The sequence below is a fragment of the Quercus suber genome, unplaced genomic scaffold (assembly GCF_002906115.3).
Source record: "Quercus suber isolate HL8 unplaced genomic scaffold, Cork oak 2.0 scaffold_403, whole genome shotgun sequence".
Lineage (NCBI taxonomy): Eukaryota > Viridiplantae > Streptophyta > Magnoliopsida > Fagales > Fagaceae > Quercus > Quercus suber.
In genome coordinates this window covers 484,618-504,881 of record NW_027069854.1, presented here as the reverse complement: position 1 = coordinate 504,881, position 20,264 = coordinate 484,618, and the positions used below count along the sequence as shown (strand labels likewise).

At 33.2% G+C, this 20,264-nt stretch overlaps 2 protein-coding genes and 2 non-coding genes across 4 annotated transcripts; 1 reads left to right on the top strand and 3 right to left on the bottom strand.

The window, feature by feature from the left end:
• Positions 1-71, bottom strand: TRNAG-GCC (transfer RNA glycine (anticodon GCC)). The gene has a single exon. It is a non-coding gene; the product is annotated as a tRNA-Gly (tRNA).
• Positions 72-1,838: 1,767 nt separating this feature from the next.
• On the bottom strand, positions 1,839-1,909 carry TRNAG-GCC (transfer RNA glycine (anticodon GCC)). The gene has a single exon. It is a non-coding gene; the product is annotated as a tRNA-Gly (tRNA).
• Positions 1,910-2,689: 780 nt separating this feature from the next.
• On the bottom strand, positions 2,690-8,421 carry LOC111988218 (uncharacterized). Its single transcript, XM_024020010.2, has 2 exons — positions 7,510-8,421; positions 2,690-3,454 (listed from the first exon to the last, which is right to left on the bottom strand). The coding sequence occupies exons 1-2, from the start codon at positions 8,281-8,283 to the stop codon at positions 3,260-3,262; spliced, it is 969 nt and encodes a 322-aa protein (XP_023875778.1). The 5' UTR covers positions 8,284-8,421; the 3' UTR covers positions 2,690-3,259.
• Positions 8,422-15,936: 7,515 nt separating this feature from the next.
• LOC111988229 (ferritin, chloroplastic) lies at positions 15,937-19,659 on the top strand. The gene is made up of 8 exons (XM_024020023.2): positions 15,937-16,363; positions 17,250-17,333; positions 17,429-17,489; positions 17,598-17,685; positions 18,348-18,409; positions 18,548-18,613; positions 19,204-19,267; positions 19,381-19,659. The coding sequence occupies exons 1-8, from the start codon at positions 16,020-16,022 to the stop codon at positions 19,431-19,433; spliced, it is 822 nt and encodes a 273-aa protein (XP_023875791.1). The 5' UTR covers positions 15,937-16,019; the 3' UTR covers positions 19,434-19,659.
• The last annotated feature ends 605 nt before the right edge of the window (positions 19,660-20,264 follow it).

The window sequence follows — 20,264 nt, the reverse complement described above, 5'->3', positions numbered from 1 at the left end:
TGCACCAGCCGGGAATCGAACCCGGGTCTGTACCGTGGCAGGGTACTATTCTACCACTAGACCACTGGTGCTTCTTGAGTGAGATATTGAACTAGAATATACTGGATAGATTGGTTAGATTCTCTTCGAATTATGCTATTCTTGATTCTTTTACTCTCTGCTGATGCTTGTCCCATATTGAACGTTACCTATTGGGAATTGCTTCAATAGCTACAGCATATTATCAGAAACTCACAAGAAAACAGAAGTGTAGGGACAACATTATGTAAATTTGGCCGTTCTTTTTCCTCTAAGACTATAAATTCCGTTGAATTTGTATACAATTTGGAGGATTTTCAATTGGAAAAAAAATGAGAAAAGAAAGCGGTAGTTTCCTACATTCCAGAATTAGAATTTAGAACTAACATCTATTCGAGGGAACTATCATTTTACCCACTAATTTGGGAAACAAAGAACCGTGCTTATGAGTTGGAATCAATGTATGCTAATTCTCGAAACAATGCGTTTCATCACTTTCATTCTACTTTGCTGAATAGACACCAATTGGCTTCTCTTTTGTTACAAAGGGAGACTTGAAACTAAATTTGTTATTCAATAATAAAAACTTTTATGGTTCCTTAAGCGGTCCATATCTTATCTTGATGATAATTGTTTCTTCTACTTCTCTTAACATATTTCAATAAAAATATTGTGATTAGTGGGATTACCGTATTTTAACAATAATTATCTTATGCATACGATATATGTAACATTCCTCTCGTAACAAGTGAACCCCACAATTATGTAGAACTTACAAGCTTTGAGAGGGATGTTATATATACTGGATGCATGAGATATCTTCTCGTGTCATATGCAAAAAAATTTCTTTTCCATGAAAAACGTTTAAGAAGGAAAGAATAGCAATAATATCATAATCAATTGAAAAAGTAAACTAGAATTAAAAGTAGTGGAACTTTCTACATTCAAAAAATTCCGGGTAGAATTAAAAAGTACAGATAAAATTCTACACCCAATATGACCCAACTACATGTCAACCTCCAAAATTAACGGCATCACTTGGGCAATATGGTTTAGAAGTTCCACATCTGATGGCAAAGAGCCAAATACACAATTGGAAAATACAGTAACCAGTATTCCTTCCTTGAATGATACATGATATAAAAAGTGTTTGATCTGGGCTCAACAATCTGTTGCATATATATATATACATATGTAACCAATCCCTTTTGTGAATAAGAAAGGCTGCTGCCACCGTATTCAATGCATTGCAACAGCTTTTCTGGCCGCATTTATGTGGAGAAGACACCTGAACAGTGTTTCATGACCTACCGCCACTCACACAGAGATGAAAAGCAGCTGCCTGACGTGACAGGTACTTGAGCACGTCCACGGATGGGGAGCACGTGGACGGTAGGGATGAGAGTGAGAGTGGTTATATAATAGAGGGAGAGAGTATGAAACGGGGCATGGAATGTGGGCGAAGCTGATCAATAAATAAGAAAAGAAGTGATAATCTTTGGCGGAAAAACTCCCTTGTCCACTCTAGTTCTTCAACCCATACTCTACAAATTAATTGTCTTTGGGTTTACGTAGAGAAACTAGACCCTACACTATCCATTTGGAGATATTGACTAAAATTATTTTATTCATTTAACTTGTAGAGTAGCTCAGTCTGGAATCAAGATTTACAGATATATATGTCTAGCCCAAAACTCTTCCCTCTTATTAAAAACAAAACAAAAAGAAATGAATCCTGTGGACATGTAGATGGTCGAGGACAACCAATATTCCAAATTGCAGTTGATCGTTAAAATTTGCCAAAAAAGTAAAAAATACATTGCACCAGCCGGGAATCGAACCCGGGTCTGTACCGTGGCAGGGTACTATTCTACCACTAGACCACTGGTGCTTCTTGAGTGAGATATTGAACTAGAATATATTGGATAGATTGGTTAGATTCTCTTCGAATTATGCTGTTCTTGATCCTTTAACTCTCTGCTGATGCTTGTCCCATATTGAACGTTACCTATTGGGAATTGCTTCAATAGCTACAGCATGTAAATTTGGCCATTCTTTTTCCTCTAAGACTATAAATTCCGTTGAATTTGTATACAATTTGGAGGATTTTCAATTGGAAAAAAAATGAGAAAAGAAAGCGGTAGTTTCCTACATTCCAGAATTAGAATTTAGAGCTAACATCTATTCGAGGGAACTATCATTTTACCCACTAATTTGGGAAACAAAGAACCGTGCTTATGAGTTGGAATCAATGTATGCTAATTCTCGAAACAATGCGTTTCATCACTTTCATTCTACTTTGCTGAATAGACACCAATTGGCTTCTCTTTTGTTACAAAGGGAGACTTGAAACTAAATTTGTTATTCAATAATAAAAACTTTTATGGTTCCTTAAGCGGTCCATATCTTATCTTGATGATAATTGTTTATTCTACTTCTCTTAACATATTTCAATAAAAATATTGTGATTAGTGGGATTACCGTATTTTAACAATAATTATCTTATGCATTCGATATATGTAACATTCCTCTCGTAACAAGTGAACCCCACAATTATGTAGAACTTACAAGTTTTGAGAGGGATGTTATATATACTGGATGCATGAGATATCTTCTCGTGTCATATGCAAAAAAATTTCTTTTCCATGAAAAACGTTTAAGAAGGAAAGAATAGCAATAATATCATAATCAATTGAAAAAGTAAACTAGAATTAAAAGTAGTGGAACTTTCTACATTCAAAAAATTCCGGGTAGAATTAAAAAGTACAGATAAAATTCTACACCCAATATGACCCAACTACATGTCAACCTCCAAAATTAACGGCATCACTTGGGCAATATGGTTTAGAAGTTCCACATCTGATGGCAAAGAGCCAAATACACAATTGGAAAATACAGTAACCAGTATTCCTTCCTTGAATGATACATGATATAAAAAGTGTTTGATCTGGGCTCAACAATCTGTTGCATATATATATATACATATGTAACCAATCCCTTTTGTGAATACCAGCACCACCAATATGAACAATAGCTGGGTTTGAGGAATTGATGATGTGTATGTAACTCAATCGCCTCTTAAGACCTGTAAAAGTGGGCGTTCTGTGCACCAGCAGACTTTTATGCTTATGTGCAACTCAAAATACAGTAGCTATATACAGGTGGAGCAATTTCTTTCAGGTAATCACCTAATAGAGCTGTCTGCAGATATTACAGTGATTTTGCCTCCCCACCCACATAATTAGTACTTATTGGGTTGTTGAAAAAAGCTTTTTGATGCTTCATAAGTAGACCAGCAGATTGCAGCAGCAGGTGCATGGAAGAGCATCCTGGGGACCCAACCTCTCATAAGCCCATGATATCCATCCTTTCTAACAATGCTGTTTATAACATCCTTAATCGAACAATTAGAAAATCTATCACAACCACAGACGCCCTGTGCAATCAGAAGAGGACCTTGAGAATCAATAACGGTATGATATGCATATCAAATCTTATCCACCCCCAAGAAAAAGTCAAGTAAAATGCTAGTGAATGAACAAGCCAAGAACTACTACAGCCAGCACAGATTAATTAGAATATGCAAGGTGCAACAAGACATATTTAGAAAAGTGAAAATGTAAGTTGAGACTCAAGATTTGGGAAGAAATTTATACTGGCAAAGACAGCATCTCACAGAGCCTTGTTTAATGCAATGGGAGAGAGCCTAATTCACCTGACTAAAAATTTATCTATGTATGCTGCATGAGCTAAGTTTGTTCCATGGATCTAACCTTGCATTTGAAAACCTGAACACAAGCTCTCTCTCTCTCTTCTCTTAGGGCATGTTTGGATTGAGGGGAGAGAGCAAGAGTGAAGGGAAGTAGAGTAGAATTAACTAAAAATAAACTAATTTTGAGCCAACTTTACCGTACTCCCCTTCAATCCAAATAGACTATTAGTATTTGATAAACAATACATGAATCTAGTGAGTCTTGAATTTATAAACTTTCCAACCCTTTACCATGGAACAAAAGTGTCAGTTGTTTGGCAGTACTTAATAATGTTTTTTTTTTTTTTTTAGGTGTACTTGATAATAACATAATTAGTACTTATTGGGTTGTTGAAAAAAGCTTTTTGATGCTTCATAAGTAGACCAGCAGATTGCAGCAGCAGGTGCATGGAAGAGCATCCTGGGGACCCAACCTCTCATAAGCCCATGATATCCATCCTTTCTAACAATGCTGTTTATAACATCCTTAATCGAACAATTAGAAAATCTATCACAACCACAGACGCCCTGTGCAATCAGAAGAGGACCTTGAGAATCAATAACGGTATGATATGCATATCAAATCTTATCCACCCCCAAGAAAAAGTCAAGTAAAATGCTAGTGAATGAACAAGCCAAGAACTACTACAGCCAGCACAGATTAATTAGAATATGCAAGGTGCAACAAGACATATTTAGAAAAGTGAAAATGTAAGTTGAGACTCAAGATTTGGGAAGAAATTTATACTGGCAAAGACAGCATCTCACAGAGCCTTGTTTAATGCAATGGGAGAGAGCCTAATTCACCTGACTAAAAATTTATCTATGTATGCTGCATGAGCTAAGTTTGTTCCATGGATCTAACCTTGCATTTGAAAACCTGAACACAAGCTCTCTCTCTCTCTTCTCTTAGGGCATGTTTGGATTGAGGGGAGAGAGCAAGAGTGAAGGGAAGTAGAGTAGAATTAACTAAAAATAAACTAATTTTGAGCCAACTTTACCGTACTCCCCTTCAATCCAAATAGACTATTAGTATTTGATAAACAATACATGAATCTAGTGAGTCTTGAATTTATAAACTTTCCAACCCTTTACCATGGAACAAAAGTGTCAGTTGTTTGGCAGTACTTAATAATGTTTTTTTTTTTTTTTTAGGTGTACTTGATAATGCAATTTAGTTTAAGAACTTGGACATATCGGTATTGATGGACAAAATCTTATCCAAAAACCAATGGATAAGTTATCATGAGACAATTATTTAAGGGATAATTACAGTAAACCCACCTGAGGTTAGGCCCGTTTTCACTTTGCCTACCTGTGGTTCAAAACTTATCACTTTGCCCACCTGAACTTCAATCCGTTACCCATCTGTTGCCCACCTCACCCTCAGACATTAGAAAAACACCCTTTTATTAAAAATAGAACATAACACGGATCAAACACGAACCATTAAATCTTTTCCTCATGAACACAAGAACACAACATTTGTAAATATAGTTCAAAATTTTCAGTTACACAGGTCCAAAACCAATTAAATCCTCTGAATCCATTCCAAAATCCCTCTCATTTTTCAAACCCAAACTGTAGTAAAAAAAAGTTTTAGAACCCAATCATAGATTAAACAAAAAATAGAAACAAACTAAAGAGAGAAAAACAGCACCATTGTTCATCCTGCCGATGGTGGTGGTCAAGTGCTTCGACCTAAAGTTTGATGGTGGCTTGTACGGCGGCTTGGCTGTCGTGGTAGTGGCTCATATTGGTGCTAACGGTGGCCATGGAGGTCAACCACCATTAGCAAGCCAAAATCAAATAAAACTCACAACCAAAAAAAAAAAAAAAAAAAAAAAAAGTACTTATTGGGTTGTTGAAAAAAGCTTTTTGATGCTTCATAAGTAGACCAGCAGATTGCAGCAGCAGGTGCATGGAAGAGCATCCTGGGGACCCAACCTCTCATAAGCCCATGATATCCATCCTTTCTAACAATGCTGTTTATAACATCCTTAATCGAACAATTAGAAAATCTATCACAACCACAGACGCCCTGTGCAATCAGAAGAGGACCTTGAGAATCAATAACGGTATGATATGCATATCAAATCTTATCCACCCCCAAGAAAAAGTCAAGTAAAATGCTAGTGAATGAACAAGACAAGAACTACTACAGCCAGCACAGATTAATTAGAATATGCAAGGTGCAACAAGACATATTTAGAAAAGTGAAAATGTAAGTTGAGACTCAAGATTTGGGAAGAAATTTATATTGGCAAAGACAGCATCTCACAGAGCCTTGTTTAATGCAATGGGAGAGAGCCTAATTCACCTGACTAAAAATTTATCTATGTATGCTGCCTGAGCTAAGTTTGTTCCACGGATCTAACCTTGCATTTGAAAACCTGAACACAAGCTCTCTCTCTCTCTCTTTTTTTAGGGCCTGTTTGGATTGAGGGGAGAGAGCAAGAGTGAAGGTAAGTAGAGTAGAATTGACTAAAAATAAACTAATTTTAAGTCAATTCTACCGTACTCCCCTTCAATCCAAATAGACTATTAGTATTTGATAAACAATACATGCATCTGGTGAGTCTTGAATTTATGAACTTTCCAACCCTTTACCATGGAACAAAAGTGTCAGTTGTTTGACAGTACTTAATAATGCTTTTTTTTTTTTTTTTTTTTATAGGTGTACTTGATAATGCAATTTAGTTTAAGAACTTGGACATATCGGTATTGATGGACAAAATCTTATCCAAAAACCAATGGATAAGTTATCATGAGACAATTATTTAAACATTGTTGGCCACCCCATCACCTTTCTCTCGCTTTTAAAAAAGTGGTTACTTGTTGGAAAGGGGTCTACAAACCCACTAACTAGAATATAAGTCGGTCAGTGCTCTATAATTACTGCAACATCATCTAGGGGTGAATACAACACCAACTTGTTGACATAAAATTCTACTCTCATCTCACATAGGAGGAAATGAAAAATACATGCAAACCATTAGTCACATGAGTCATGACTCACATCTATATCATAGCTTTTTTTCTTTTTCTTTTTTCTTTTTTTCTTTTTTTTTTTTTAATTTTTAATTTTTTAAAAATAGCTAACCTTTCGATTCGAACCATTTTCTCCCTAAATCCTCAATATTTAGTGCATGGAGATGTGCCGATTAAACTATAAGAGATTAACCACAATTGAAATATGATATTATAACTAATATTTGGGATTTGGGGCATGTGTAATGTTTTTGCAGTCTATATTCACATAATCAAGGTAACATTAAGGGAACAATTGGACCATTGGATTAGGCTTTGAAGCCAAGAAAATGAGAACCAAAATAAAAATAATAGTTAGCTTATACAAGAAAACATGTACGTATTACGTGGAACATTAAGGGGTTATTTTAGTGGTTTTAAGGTTTAATTGTCATTTACAACATGAGGTCCTAAATTTTCGTATGTAATTATTCAAAGATATGGAACATGAGATCACACTTATCCAATGATTAGTCAATTACTCTAAAAAGCTCTTAATACGTAAGTTTAGGGGAAAAAAACATAAGATGCATGTTTCTTATAGGATATTGATTCTCAAATCGTCCGTACGTATTACTTATTTCACTTTTTAAAATGTGGATATCAATAAATAAATATTAAAAAAAAAAAAAAATTAATATCATGCTTGAAATGATGAACGTTGTGTGTACAAACCACAAAGTGCATACTAATGATTATGAATAATATACCTGGCACTGCAACTGAGTTTTGACAACATCAAGTGGAGTTGTGACAGCAGCAGCCAAAGCTCCAGCAGCAGCACCAGCAGTGGCATGAACTACCAACCTCTCATCTTCAGCACTTTCCGGCGAAATCTCCACCAACCCTTTTTTCGCCGCCTCATACGTGGCGAAATGAACCGCCGTAAACGGCGCGTTCATCACCACCGTAGTCCGGTACGACGCGTAGAAAGCTCCAAAACCTTCCTCCGTCAACACCCTCTTCACACAATCAACCACACCCTTATAAGGACTACTCTTCAGCTGTAACCTCTGCTTCACCACATCCATTGGTGTGATCACAGCATCACTAGCAACAGTGGCGAAAACACCCGAAACTGCATGTGCAGCCGAGTTATTCCGATTCTCACCCGATAACACCTCTTTGCTCCACTCGTAGACCGAAAAATACACTGCGTGTGCCGGTCCTGCACCGAGACCCATTGCCCCGATACCTCGGTAGAGTCCGGCAAGGCCTTCGAGCTTCAAAATGGAGCCGAGAGTTTGTCGGACTCCGATATGTTGAACCGGAAATGACCCACCGGCACCAATGGCTTGCATCCGAGTTTTTAGTGTGTCAACTGGGAACATAGCCATGTGCTCGACCATGCCGGCGATGGAACCGGCGATCATGAATTGCCAGAACTCGAGGCCGTCGTGGGTTGGTGGTGAAACCGATATTTCGGTGTGGAATTCTGGGGATTTCGGGACGGTCCGAAATTTCGGGGAGGCGTCTGTGGCCATAGTATCGGGCTTGTGGTGGTGATGATGCGAATGGAGAGTGGTGTATTTAGAGAGAGTGAATGATTGAGGTTTGGGAATCGCTTTCGGGTTGAATGGAATAGAATTGTCGCCATTTATTTGTGAAAAGAGTTTTAGAGATATGGGCAAGGAGCCTTCATGGTTTTTGTTTTTGTTTTTATTTTTATTTTATCAAATTATTATTTATTTAAAGAAAGATTAAAAAAAAAAAAAAAGAATTATAGGAAGGTTTATAACATGTTAGGAAGTCGTAAAGAAATGAATGGAATACATAAAGTTTATTGAGTGGATTGGAATGAAACCAATCAAATATTTTTCAAAAATATTTTTAGGAGTTTATAAAATGAGCACATGAAAGGAAATAAAAGTGTAATTTTATTATTTTGCCTATCATATATTATTTTTGTGTTTCAATAAAAGTGTAATCTCACACAATTAATGAGGAATGAATCGTTTTACAAAGTTTTGAAGGATATTATATACTTACTAGTTAGGAACTTAGGAACCGTGTAAAGCATTAAAAAAAATTTAATAAAATTTTATTTTATCTTTGAAAATGATTTTGTTTTCTTTTAGCCTTTTATATGGTATATACATATAAAATTTGATAATTATGATAATTTTTTGATAGACATGTATTATAATTATGTTTGTATATTTATAAATAATAATAAAATGATTGTGTTTGGGTAGAAAATATTAAATGTCAAATTTGATAATTATAGTAATTATTAATAGTATTTATAAGAATATTTAGGTTTAAAATTGTAAGTACTTAAAAGTTTATATGGCAAAATATCATGAAGTCAATCAAAAGTCAAACATTGTAGATTATGGATTTGATTTAATCATTTCCTGTTTTCTTACTAATCTCTCAAACAATATAATATACAAAATATTTCCTAAAATTTCATTCCAATCATCCTTTCATCAAGTCGGAACAATGTTGTCTAACAAATTTGGAATTTTTTTTAATGAATGACATTAAGCAATCGATTAGTAGATAAAATCATAAAGGCACTTTTGGTTTTTGTTTCTCTTTTTCACATTTAAATTGTAATAGTTCGTCAAGAGTCTTGTAGTTTAATTGATTTCACTTTGTATTTCTAACTTAGACATCTAATTAAGTTTTAAATTCTCCCACCCCAACTATCCAATTATGGAGAAAAAAAAGTTGTTATGGTTCAACCCAAGCATTAGCAAGGTTTGTTAAAGGGAAAGGGACTCTTGTCTAATTAAAAAATGTCATCTCTTTTTTCTTTCCCATTGAATATAAAGGTATTCAATAAAATTTATTTATCGTTTTGCCCTTAAGAAAATGTTAGCTTGAAACACATCTTTTTGGTATATTTTGGCTCATAATTTTTATTTAAGTCATTATATTTTTAAATATGTTGTCATTTTGTTTCCAAAAAAAAAAAATGTGTTGTCATTTTGGCTCTGTTGTTATCTCTTATTTATTTATGGAAAACTTCTATGTGAATAATGGATTGATTGCGCTGCTAGTTTAAAAATAGTATTTTGGTAACTTGGCTATAAGAAGGAAGAAAAGGAAAGTATGTATATACTAAAAAAAGAAACAGAATCGACCATTTGATGCTCCATATTTTTTATTTTTCTTTTGTTGTGCATTTGTGATACCTCAGGATTAAATTTTGAGGCTAGAATAGGACTTTAAGACTTTAAGATCTTTTAGGTGAGCTTAATTACCTTTAAGAAAGAAAGAAAAAAGCGTGCACACAACACTTGGTTGACATCGCATCAAGGGTTCTACATGAAGCCAAAGAATCCTCAACCATATTATCATTCACAGCCACAACAATTGGTTGACATGGTGATGATCCTGAATGTAGCAATATTATCTGGATGTGGCACACTTTTTAATATTCCAATGCTTACGATATTTTTCAAGATTGGCGATGGGAATATTGGTAAGAACTAAGATAATAAACCATATCTAAAGCAATTAAATTAAATTCAGCCAAAAAAAAAAAAAAAGCAATTAAATTAAAGACGGCTGCTTTTACATTCCTAAATGAGTTATTTTGAACCACCATGAGTTCTGGTTTAGTGGTAGAAGTTCTCGTATTACTTTACTTAAAGCTTAGTAGAAATTAATTAGTTCGAGTAGTAGTTCTTCAACGAATATGTTGTGTCCATGATGATAGCATCAAAACTCCAATAGTACACTAGATAAGTCTACACTAAAGACCCCATTTTTATTCTCAAAAAAAAAAAAGAGTTAGCTTGAATTTTTCTCCATAGATCTTACTGAACAAACTCTTTCATAGCAAAAGACAATTCCAATATGCTCAACTATTCATGGTTTGAAAGGCCGTGTGCTATCCACAAGTCTTATAGCGCATGCGGTGTCGATATGATGAGGTTAATTCCCAATGTTCCATCACTATCACAATCTTAGCTCTTCAATTCAACACGAAAGCAAAATAATATCTGAGTTGATGAGGATGCCTACTACATCTCATGTGGACACATGCATGTATGAAAGCATGGTGACCACATGTCCCATACAGATACAGGAGCATCTAATTGGTTTTTTTTGCTTTTATAGTTTCGACATCGTAGAAAGAGAGGCTTGGTTCATTGCTTATCAGCAAGTAATTGATAACGAGAGCACTGTCTTGATGTATAAAATGAAGGGTCCTCCATCAACTTTGTTTGATATCAAGACAAAATAAGATCGACTTCAAGCACACACTACCCTTGTAATGCGTTAGATTCCTTGCGTAATGGGTTTTACAGTCCTGCTAGTGATATATCTTCTTCTTTTTTTTGGGTAAACGATATATCTTCTTCACTTGCTTTCTGATGTTACCCTAAGGTCAGGCCTTTTTAATTGCATTCTGGACCAAAGTTATCAGTCACTAATACTATGAAAGAATACCTTCATATATGGTTCAAAACACATTACCCTTTGCATATGGAAAAATATCTTATAAATAGAACACGAATGTAAAATATCATGCGAAAAGAAAAAGATGAAATTTAAAGTGGTTTGACAATGTGCCTACGTCCACAGAGTTCAAAGTTCAAAGGCTATATGAGACTCATTCTCTCCAATTCTCTTCACTATAGTTTTTATACATATACAATATTTTGGGTCTCCTTGTAAATAAGAGATAAAAGGGAGAAAAAGGGGAGAGTTTGTACTTTGTAGATATTAGAGACAATTCAGAATATTTAATTGAGTACTGTTATATGAAAAAAAAATAATAATAATAACGTAACTTTGGGAATTTGAACCCTAGATTTTTTATTAGAGATACTAAGGGTGAGTTTGATTAAGCTTTTTCAAATTGTGTTTTTTGAAAAAGTGGCAATTTTAAAAAGTGCGGCATGAAATTGAGTTTTTTTTTTTTTTTTTAAAGCATAGTGTTTGGTAAAAATGATCAAAAAGTGTTTTTAGAAAAATCTGAGTGTTTTGGCTAATACTTATAAAAGTGGTAGTTTGAGTTATAAATTACCAAAAGGACAAGATATATATGAAGATAATTCTTTGTTTTAATTATCTCTCTTAATGCAAGTTATGGACACAATATTTTCACAAAAATTTCACAATAAAGTCTATATGAAAAGTTGTTAATGATAGGAAAAAAAATGTCACTAATAGGTCTAGATGAGAACCAATAACAACTTACTATGTAAACTTTATTATGAAATTGTTATAAAAATATTCTGTCAATAGCACTATTTTTTCCTAAAGAAAAATTGTACTAATTTAAAAAGTTTAGAGATATAATAAAATGTCACAATATTTTCACAAGAGATGGGTTCAAGTTATACCTCGTGTAACTCTTTAAGAGTTATATCTTTTTTGTGCCGTAGATTTCTAATAGATCCAACGGTTGAAAAAATAGCATTAAATGATTAAGGATTTCCACTTTAATTAGCTAATTAATAACAGATTTTCTCTATCCTCATTTACTACTTTCCATAGACCTTATTGGGTATCATTTAACTGTGTCCCTTTCTTCCTTAAAAAAATTAATTAAAAAAAAATTGCAAGCTTAGTAACAAAAATTATTTTTATTATAGAACACACTTTTGACACTTTGCTACCTTCTTTCATTGATTGACACTCCACAAGATCTGATGCTTTCTTTACATAAACACTCCTCTTGTCCTACTCCTTTCTTTATTTTATTTTTTGATCTCAAATCCGCCCTATCTTCAACTATAACATCTTTAACTGAACCCATAGATATATATAGTGAATGGATTGATGAATGTGAGTGGGTCAACAACCTTGAAGATGATGGTGCGTAGGAAGCCATTAAGATGTTAATAATGTTGTTTCACTGTCGGAAGAAAAAGAGCAAACCAAAAAGTATGTAGCTATTGTGTCTGGGTGTCTTGAGAGGACCTCTTTGGTGAGGTCTCCATGCTTTCTGAGTTCGATATGGGACTTCTCCATGTATAGTAAGTTCGTAATACTTTAGACGACAGTTTGGTAAATATATGGATCTTGTAACTTAATCGGGTTGTTTGATGATAATGCCCTTATTGGGTAAAAGATTTAAAATTAAAAAAAAAAAAAAAAAAAAAAAAAAGTAGTAAATGAGGATAGAGAAAATTTGTTATTAATTAGGTAATTAATGTGGAAATCTTTAATCATTTAATGCTATTTTTTCAACCGTTAGATCTATTAGAAATCTACGGCACAAAAAAGGTGTAACTCTTAAGGAGTTACACCAGGTGTAACTTAATATATTTTGTTAATATATTTAATTTTATTTTGACGTATGAAAGATTTGATACTTCAACTGTTGTGAAAATTTGTTATGTTTTAACATAATTGTAATTTTTATTTAGTAAATTTCCTTACATGATATACACGTGTCCTACTCATTCCTTTATTTATTTATTTATTTTTTCCTTCACTTTTTTTCTCATCCACCCGTTTCTTCCCCCATTCCCATCAAATATCTTTTCTTTTCCTCCACTCACCAAAATACAGTTCTTCTTCTTCACCCAAAAGACAAGAAGAAAGAAATATATTACACACAAAAAAAAAAAAAAAATGAGAGAAGAAGAAGTCGCAACTGCAGAAGACGAATCACGCAGTTGAAGAAGATGTCTGCAGCAGTAGTGGGTTTATGTTGGAATTGAAGAAGAATCACACAGTAGAAGAAGAAGCCTGCAACAGTTCTTCTTCTACATGATTTTTTTTTAGAGATCTTGTTAAAATTGGGATTTCAAAATAAAAATAAGGGTAGTTTAGGGATAATGCTGAAAATGACTAATGGTAACATTTCAAACTTATTTGCGTTTTTGGCAAAGCAGTTCCATGGTCTGTTTTCAAAACGCAATAATCCTTCGTATTTGGAAAAGCTACTTTTTGATAACGCGCGATGGTAATCATTTACCAAACATGCATTTTAGATTTTGGGGCTGAAAATGTGCATTTTAGGCTCTAAAAGTGTAAACAAAGTCACACTAAGAGGTATTAACTAAATAATTGAGTTACAAAATTTTTGGCAAATTAAAAAGAGATATTCTATGAGTTTCCCAATAACATAGGAAGCACATTTGAATATTACAGTTCATTTTTAATTTTCACAATTACACTACTGGTGGCTAACTCCTACTCAAGATAAACTTCAACATATGTTGGACAACCCTCAAACCACATAATATATAGCAAGAGAAATAAGATGTAAAATAAAGTTTCAACCAAAATCTATATATTCATTTCTATTGTATTATACACAGTGTCTTCCTAACCAATACAAGTAAATTATTGTGGGTTTCATAGCTATGCCGACTCTTTAAATTTAGAAATTGATAAGAAGTAGGTTTCATCACTATAAGGGACTCGTAAATTTAGAAATTGATAAGAAATCATTTCTTTTTATTGATGGGGAAGAAACACATGGTTGTTTTTCCATAAGAGTGAATAATTTTTCAGTTTAATAACAGGAGAATAGGTCCAAATTCCAATTGATTTCAAATTGGGACAAATCAAGTTAGCCATATTGTTAGAGGCTTAAAGAAGTTTAAAGTTTGTGCTGTATATTGAAGAGTTAAGCCCTTTTGGATATACATTACTGTAAGTTTCTTTAAAATTTTATCCATTCCCCTCGTGTGTGTTAAAAATATCTAGTATTCTCAACAAAAAAAAAAAAAGTTAGCCATCTTGTTTCTCTTATTTCTCTTTGGGCTAGCTTAACCTGGCCCGGACTGGGCCCAATCGTTTCAAATTTTGGGTGGATGGACAAATAAAGAGCCCATTTGTTTGGAATTCTCTAGAAAGGAGGACTAGCAAAACTTCTAGTAAACTAAGGCGGCAGAGAAAATGTGGACCTAAACGAAGGTGTAATTTTCAGTGTGTTTAGTCTCATTAAAGACAAAAATTAATGTTTTAATTCAAGCTTACCTGGCAGATTGTGATATAGGAAGACAAAAAGACTTGGCCTTTATTCAAATTCACATGCAGTGTGTGTGATTTAGAAACCTACTCGCCCAAATATACTCGGTGCTAAAGAAAAGAGATGATTTATAATAAATCATAAAGCATATGCCTTTAGTCTATCAAATTCTTCTTTATATATATATATATATATATTTTTTTTTTTTTTTTGAGAAGAATATCCTTTTTTTCTTTTTTGAGAAAAAGTCTTACACTTTTTTTTTTGAGCTGAAGTCTTACACTTATAAAGCCTATATGAATGTAATTGATTTGATATACATTAAAATTAAATGAATCCTATTAATATTGTTATGACACAAAATTTTTATCCTATAATTCTAAGCATTACATTAGAATTGTAGGAAATTAAGTAAATTCAATTTATGCTAATAGATATGAGTGCCGAGCGCCTACCTTAACGTACATCACAAACAATTTGTATTTTATATTCATGTAAACATAATTAAGCTATCTGAATAAGTAATAATAATAATTTTTTTTTTATATATAGATAATGAAACATAAGAACTTCCTAAGAAATCTTCCATTTTAATATTACTCTCATCAAATCAAGTTTTTTTTTCTTTGGTTATTGTGGATATTGAGAACTTTTCAAACACCCAACTACTCTCATCTAGACAATCTTAATGTGAAACAAATAACCATATCATAATATAGAAAGTGGAAGTAAGATTTAAGAAAAAAGAACAATATTTCTTGATCTTTTTTTTTTGGTTGAAAATTTATCATATGTTTTCCTAAATACTGCAAGACAAAAAGGCTTTATTTTAAAGTTATGAAGTTGGATTCTATCTTTTACCAAAATTTTTATAAAAAAAAGGTTGTAAATCATCAACAAACTAATTAACTTAGTTTACATTATTTATGCAAAAAAAAAAAAAAAAAAAGTTTGTTACATTATTTTTCCAAGTATGCTCTATGAGAAAGAAAAAAAGAAAGAAAAAAAAGAGACTTTTTCTCCCTAAATAACAAAGCCAGCCAGACTTTGATTTGATAAGTTAGAAGATTACAACGTGTACCGGATATTTTTTAAGGTTTTCAGACTTTAACGGATAGACCACGAGTTAAGCACACGCCCTTATGCGTGTTCATCCTCTGACCATCCACGTGTCATTGATCTGACGGTCCACAACAAGCCCCATCCGACTTGAACTCCTTTAAAGTCTCATCCCATACAAACAAATCCTCACACACTCAATTCTTGATTCATCTTCTTCTTGTTCTTCATTTTCTTCTCAGTTCTTAAGCTTTGTGTTTGGTGTTAACAATGTCTGTGACACCCATTTCAGCCATTTTTCTCTCACCCATGCGAGGGAATTTCCATAGTCATAGTCACAATAATAAAAACCCAACTGCTATGACAACTACAACTGCCTTATCATCATATTCTTCTAGCTTGAACCATTCTTTCTCTTCTCAAAGAAAGAGTGACAAAAAATTCACTGTTTTTGCATCCAATGAGATAGTTAATGCACCCAAAAGTGGAGTGGTGTTTGAGCCATTTGAAGAGCTCAAGAATAATGCTTTTGTTGTCCCAGTTGCCCCTCACGTCTCTCTCGCTCGCCAGAGGTATTCAGACGAGTGTGAAACCGCGATCAATGAACAAATCAAGTGCGTATGCTCTTCATTTTTATCCTTTCTTTACGTATCTTTATATGGTTTTTCATACTCTGTGTTGTTTTCTTTTTCTTTTTCTCTTTATGATTAACATCCGTTCTATGATAATTGTTCCTCTCGTACTTTTAATTTATGTGTTTCTTTTTTGCTTTCTTTGTCTCTTTCTTTAAAGATATGATAAGATTTGTATTATTGCAGCAGCTCTATATATTATAATTATTCTTTTAGTTGATATATCAAGAAACACTTATACGGATACTGGATAGGTACAGGTTACAAGATTAATTGAGCAACACGTTTTTATTGTATTGAAAGTTTATGATATGATATGATATGGATACTTCAATAAGGGAAAATTATATAAAAAGATTCCATATTTTAGATTAGAATTATTAGATCCTAAGTTTCTTGTTTGTTAAAGAAAGTTCTAAGTTTAAATAATTATTTCAATTTGATACCTATGTCCATTTCTATTGTTGTTTCTATTTTTGTGGTCAGTAATGAAACAGAGGAAATGTATAAATAACAAAGACTATGTCCACTGATTAAACTCAACATTTCTTGTTTTTCTTTGCTTTGTTGCAGTAGAAAATAAATATGTAAAAATAAAAAACATTAATAAAAGGGTATAAAATATGTAAAATTAATTAATCCAATTATGAAGCTATTAATTTTATATAGGAATGTGAGAAAAATGTTTAAAAGTCAAAATAAAGATGTGGTATTTATTATTTAAGAGTGAGAATCCTATACGAGTTTGTAATATCAGTGTTTCTCAATTTCGTTATCATTAGTAGATTCTTTTCTTCCTATTCTTTAATGAAATTCATTTTTCAAATTACTCATTTTCTCACATCGTTTGTGTTCCTTTGTCTTGCAGTGTGGAATACAATGTGTCTTATGTGTACCATGCCATGTTTGCCTACTTCGACAGGGACAACATTGCTCTCAAGGGCCTTGCCAAGTAACCAAACAAAAACCTATGTCCTACCTGGACTTAATTAAGATTTATTGTTACCATTAATATTACTAATTAATGTATGGTTATGTTGCAATCAGGTTTTTCAAGGAGTCTAGTGAAGAAGAAAGAGGGCATGCTGAAAAACTGATGAAATTTCAGGTTTTTCCCAAATGTCTTTTAGTTCTCATCAGAAAGAAATACTTTTAATTTTCTATGTGATTTTGTATTTGGTTGAAATGTTTCTAATAGTACTCCAATTATAATTAGAACATACGTGGAGGAAATGTAAAACTACACTCCATAATTTTTCCCCCATCAGAGTTTGAACATGCACAGAAGGGAGATGCATTGTATGGTAAGTTTCTTCTCATCTCTATGTTGTTTTAGTCCTAGAGAATGAAGGCATCATGGCAATCTCATGAGTGTAGTGATCACATATAGATTGATTGTTTGAAGAGGGAATTGAATGGCTTTATCATCCCACGTTGATCTTATTTATAGATGGATAAGTATACACGCCTTCATGTTGTCTCGGACCACAACACATCACCAAAAAATACAACCATATTATGAAGCAAACCTTTCTTTATAGTAGAAAATGATGTACATGAGGGTGCACTAAATTATGGTGTGATTACTCTCGTTTACTTAAAAGTTGTCTTGCCAACATCTCTATAATTTTGACAAGTTATGACTTTTGCAGTATAGGTAGACTAATATGAAGATAGATGTGTAAGAAATAAGGTTTTAGCAGTGCAATTTGGTGCAGTATCTTGTTTACATTATAGGGCTTCAGTATCTTGGTTGAATAAAAGAAATGTATGTGGCTGCCCAATATTTTGTGTACTTTCTTCGGCCAATTCCTGAAGAACTTGCCAAACCAGCTTCTTCTATTTTAGCTTTCATTTGTTTGTTCGACTTTGTGTTGCATAGAGGTGTAAAGCTGTGTTTATATTCCAAGCAATACATAACTTATTCGTTCCATTAACTTTGGTGGCTTCTTGGTTCTTGGTTCAGCTATGGAATTAGCATTGTCTTTGGAGAAGCTAACGAACGAGAAACTGCTGAGCTTGCAGAGTGTAAATACATCTTTTCCTTCAAACTTCTGAGTCATGTTAATACCCCTGCTTAATCTTAACTCGGGGTTGTTTACACTTGTGATTTGGTCTTCCTAGTTCCTATGAAATATATTCACTCTGTTCTTTGATGAACAACAGGTGGCAGAACGTAACAATGATCCCCAAATGGCAGACTTCATTGAGAGCGAGTTTTTAACAGAGCAGGTGAACCTTAACCTCATGTTTTTAATCCTTTACACAGATGTAATTTCCAATTTAATTATTAGCATGGGGAGGTTTGTATTAAGAAGCAAATAGACTTTGTTTAAATGGTGACTTTTAGGAACATGAAAGTCCAACAGAACAGGAAAACACAAACTCCTTTATCTTTGATTTATCTTTTCTGTTTTTGGAAAAATTTAGACACAGTTCCTTAGATGTTGCATCCTAGGTTTCCCCAATTAAATTCAACCAATGTTATCATTTCCAAGGACAATTAAATTCAATTATGTGACTTATTGGCCAATGTAAACTCATTGTTGAATTTAATTAGAGAACGTGCCTACAGAATGATACCTAAAGTTTTGCCTCTTTTTTGTTTTAATTTCCTTTTCTTCTTCCGCCAAAAAAAAAAAAAGAGATTTGTATGGTTGTATCTTGTCTTGTACAATTAAAACAACAATACACAAACAAATAAAAAACAAAAAGGAGGAAGAAAAGCTTCTTTTTTTTTTTTTTACACTTGGAACAAGTACTTGCTATTGGGATTTTTTTAATTGTAGCTTAATTAATTACTAATTGACTAAGTTATACAGGTTGAAGCCATTAAGAAGATTTCAGAATATGTTGCTCAGTTAAGGATGGTCGGTAAAGGCCACGGTATGATTCAGATTTCAGAAGTTGATTATCATTGTCAAGTTGTGGTTGTTGTTGTTGTTTTTTAACCTTTACCTTTTGGGCTTAAGTGTTGTTTGTTAATTGGTGGCTTGCAGGAGTGTGGCACTTTGATCAGATGCTCCTCCATGAAGGTGATGCTGCTTTATGAAGAATTGTGGTGTTGTTTTAATTCTAGGTTCTAGTCTGCTCTTTGCTGTTGAAGTTCTGGGGTGGTTTTATTTGCAGAAAAAATGTCTGGCTACTTAGGTAAAGATGATTAGAGTTCCAAAACAGAGAGAATAAGAATTTGCTACATGTAGAAGACTTGAAACTTACTAGTACATAGAAGAATGTGACCTGTCTTATATTCACGTAATGGAATAAATTTCTCCTTAGCCCAATGTTTTTTATTTTTTTACTTTGGTATAAGTAAAAAAAATTCCCACCATAATTATGATGCCTATATTCCTTTTTCCTATTGCAACAGTGTCCTTCTTGGACTTGACTCCTGAATCCTGATATCCTCACTGTGGGTCATAGGAAATGCCATTAAACCTATATATATGTCATTGGCGTTTTGCCTAATGATTAAACTTTTATTAATGACATACAAGGATGTCAATTCCAAAATAACATTTATAATTTTTTAAGTCTTGTTACCCTATGGAAATTACATGTATACTTTTTCAAGTGTAAAAAAAAGATGTAAAAAAAAAAGCATCTTTGTTTACACTTGTCTACCCATTCCATTTCCTCCCACTTAAACTCTCAAACAAGAGAATGGACTTTCCATTCCCTCTATTAAAATTCCCAAACAAGAGAATGGAATAATATTCTAAAATGATTTTTTTTTCATTCCTTTCCATTCCATTCCATTCCGGAGGCCTAATATATCAGTTGCAAACTGTGTAATCTTTTGAACTGGATATTTTAACAGGGTCATATTTCATATTTAGACATTGTACTTCACTTTCTTTAATCTAAGGCATTTTAGAAGACT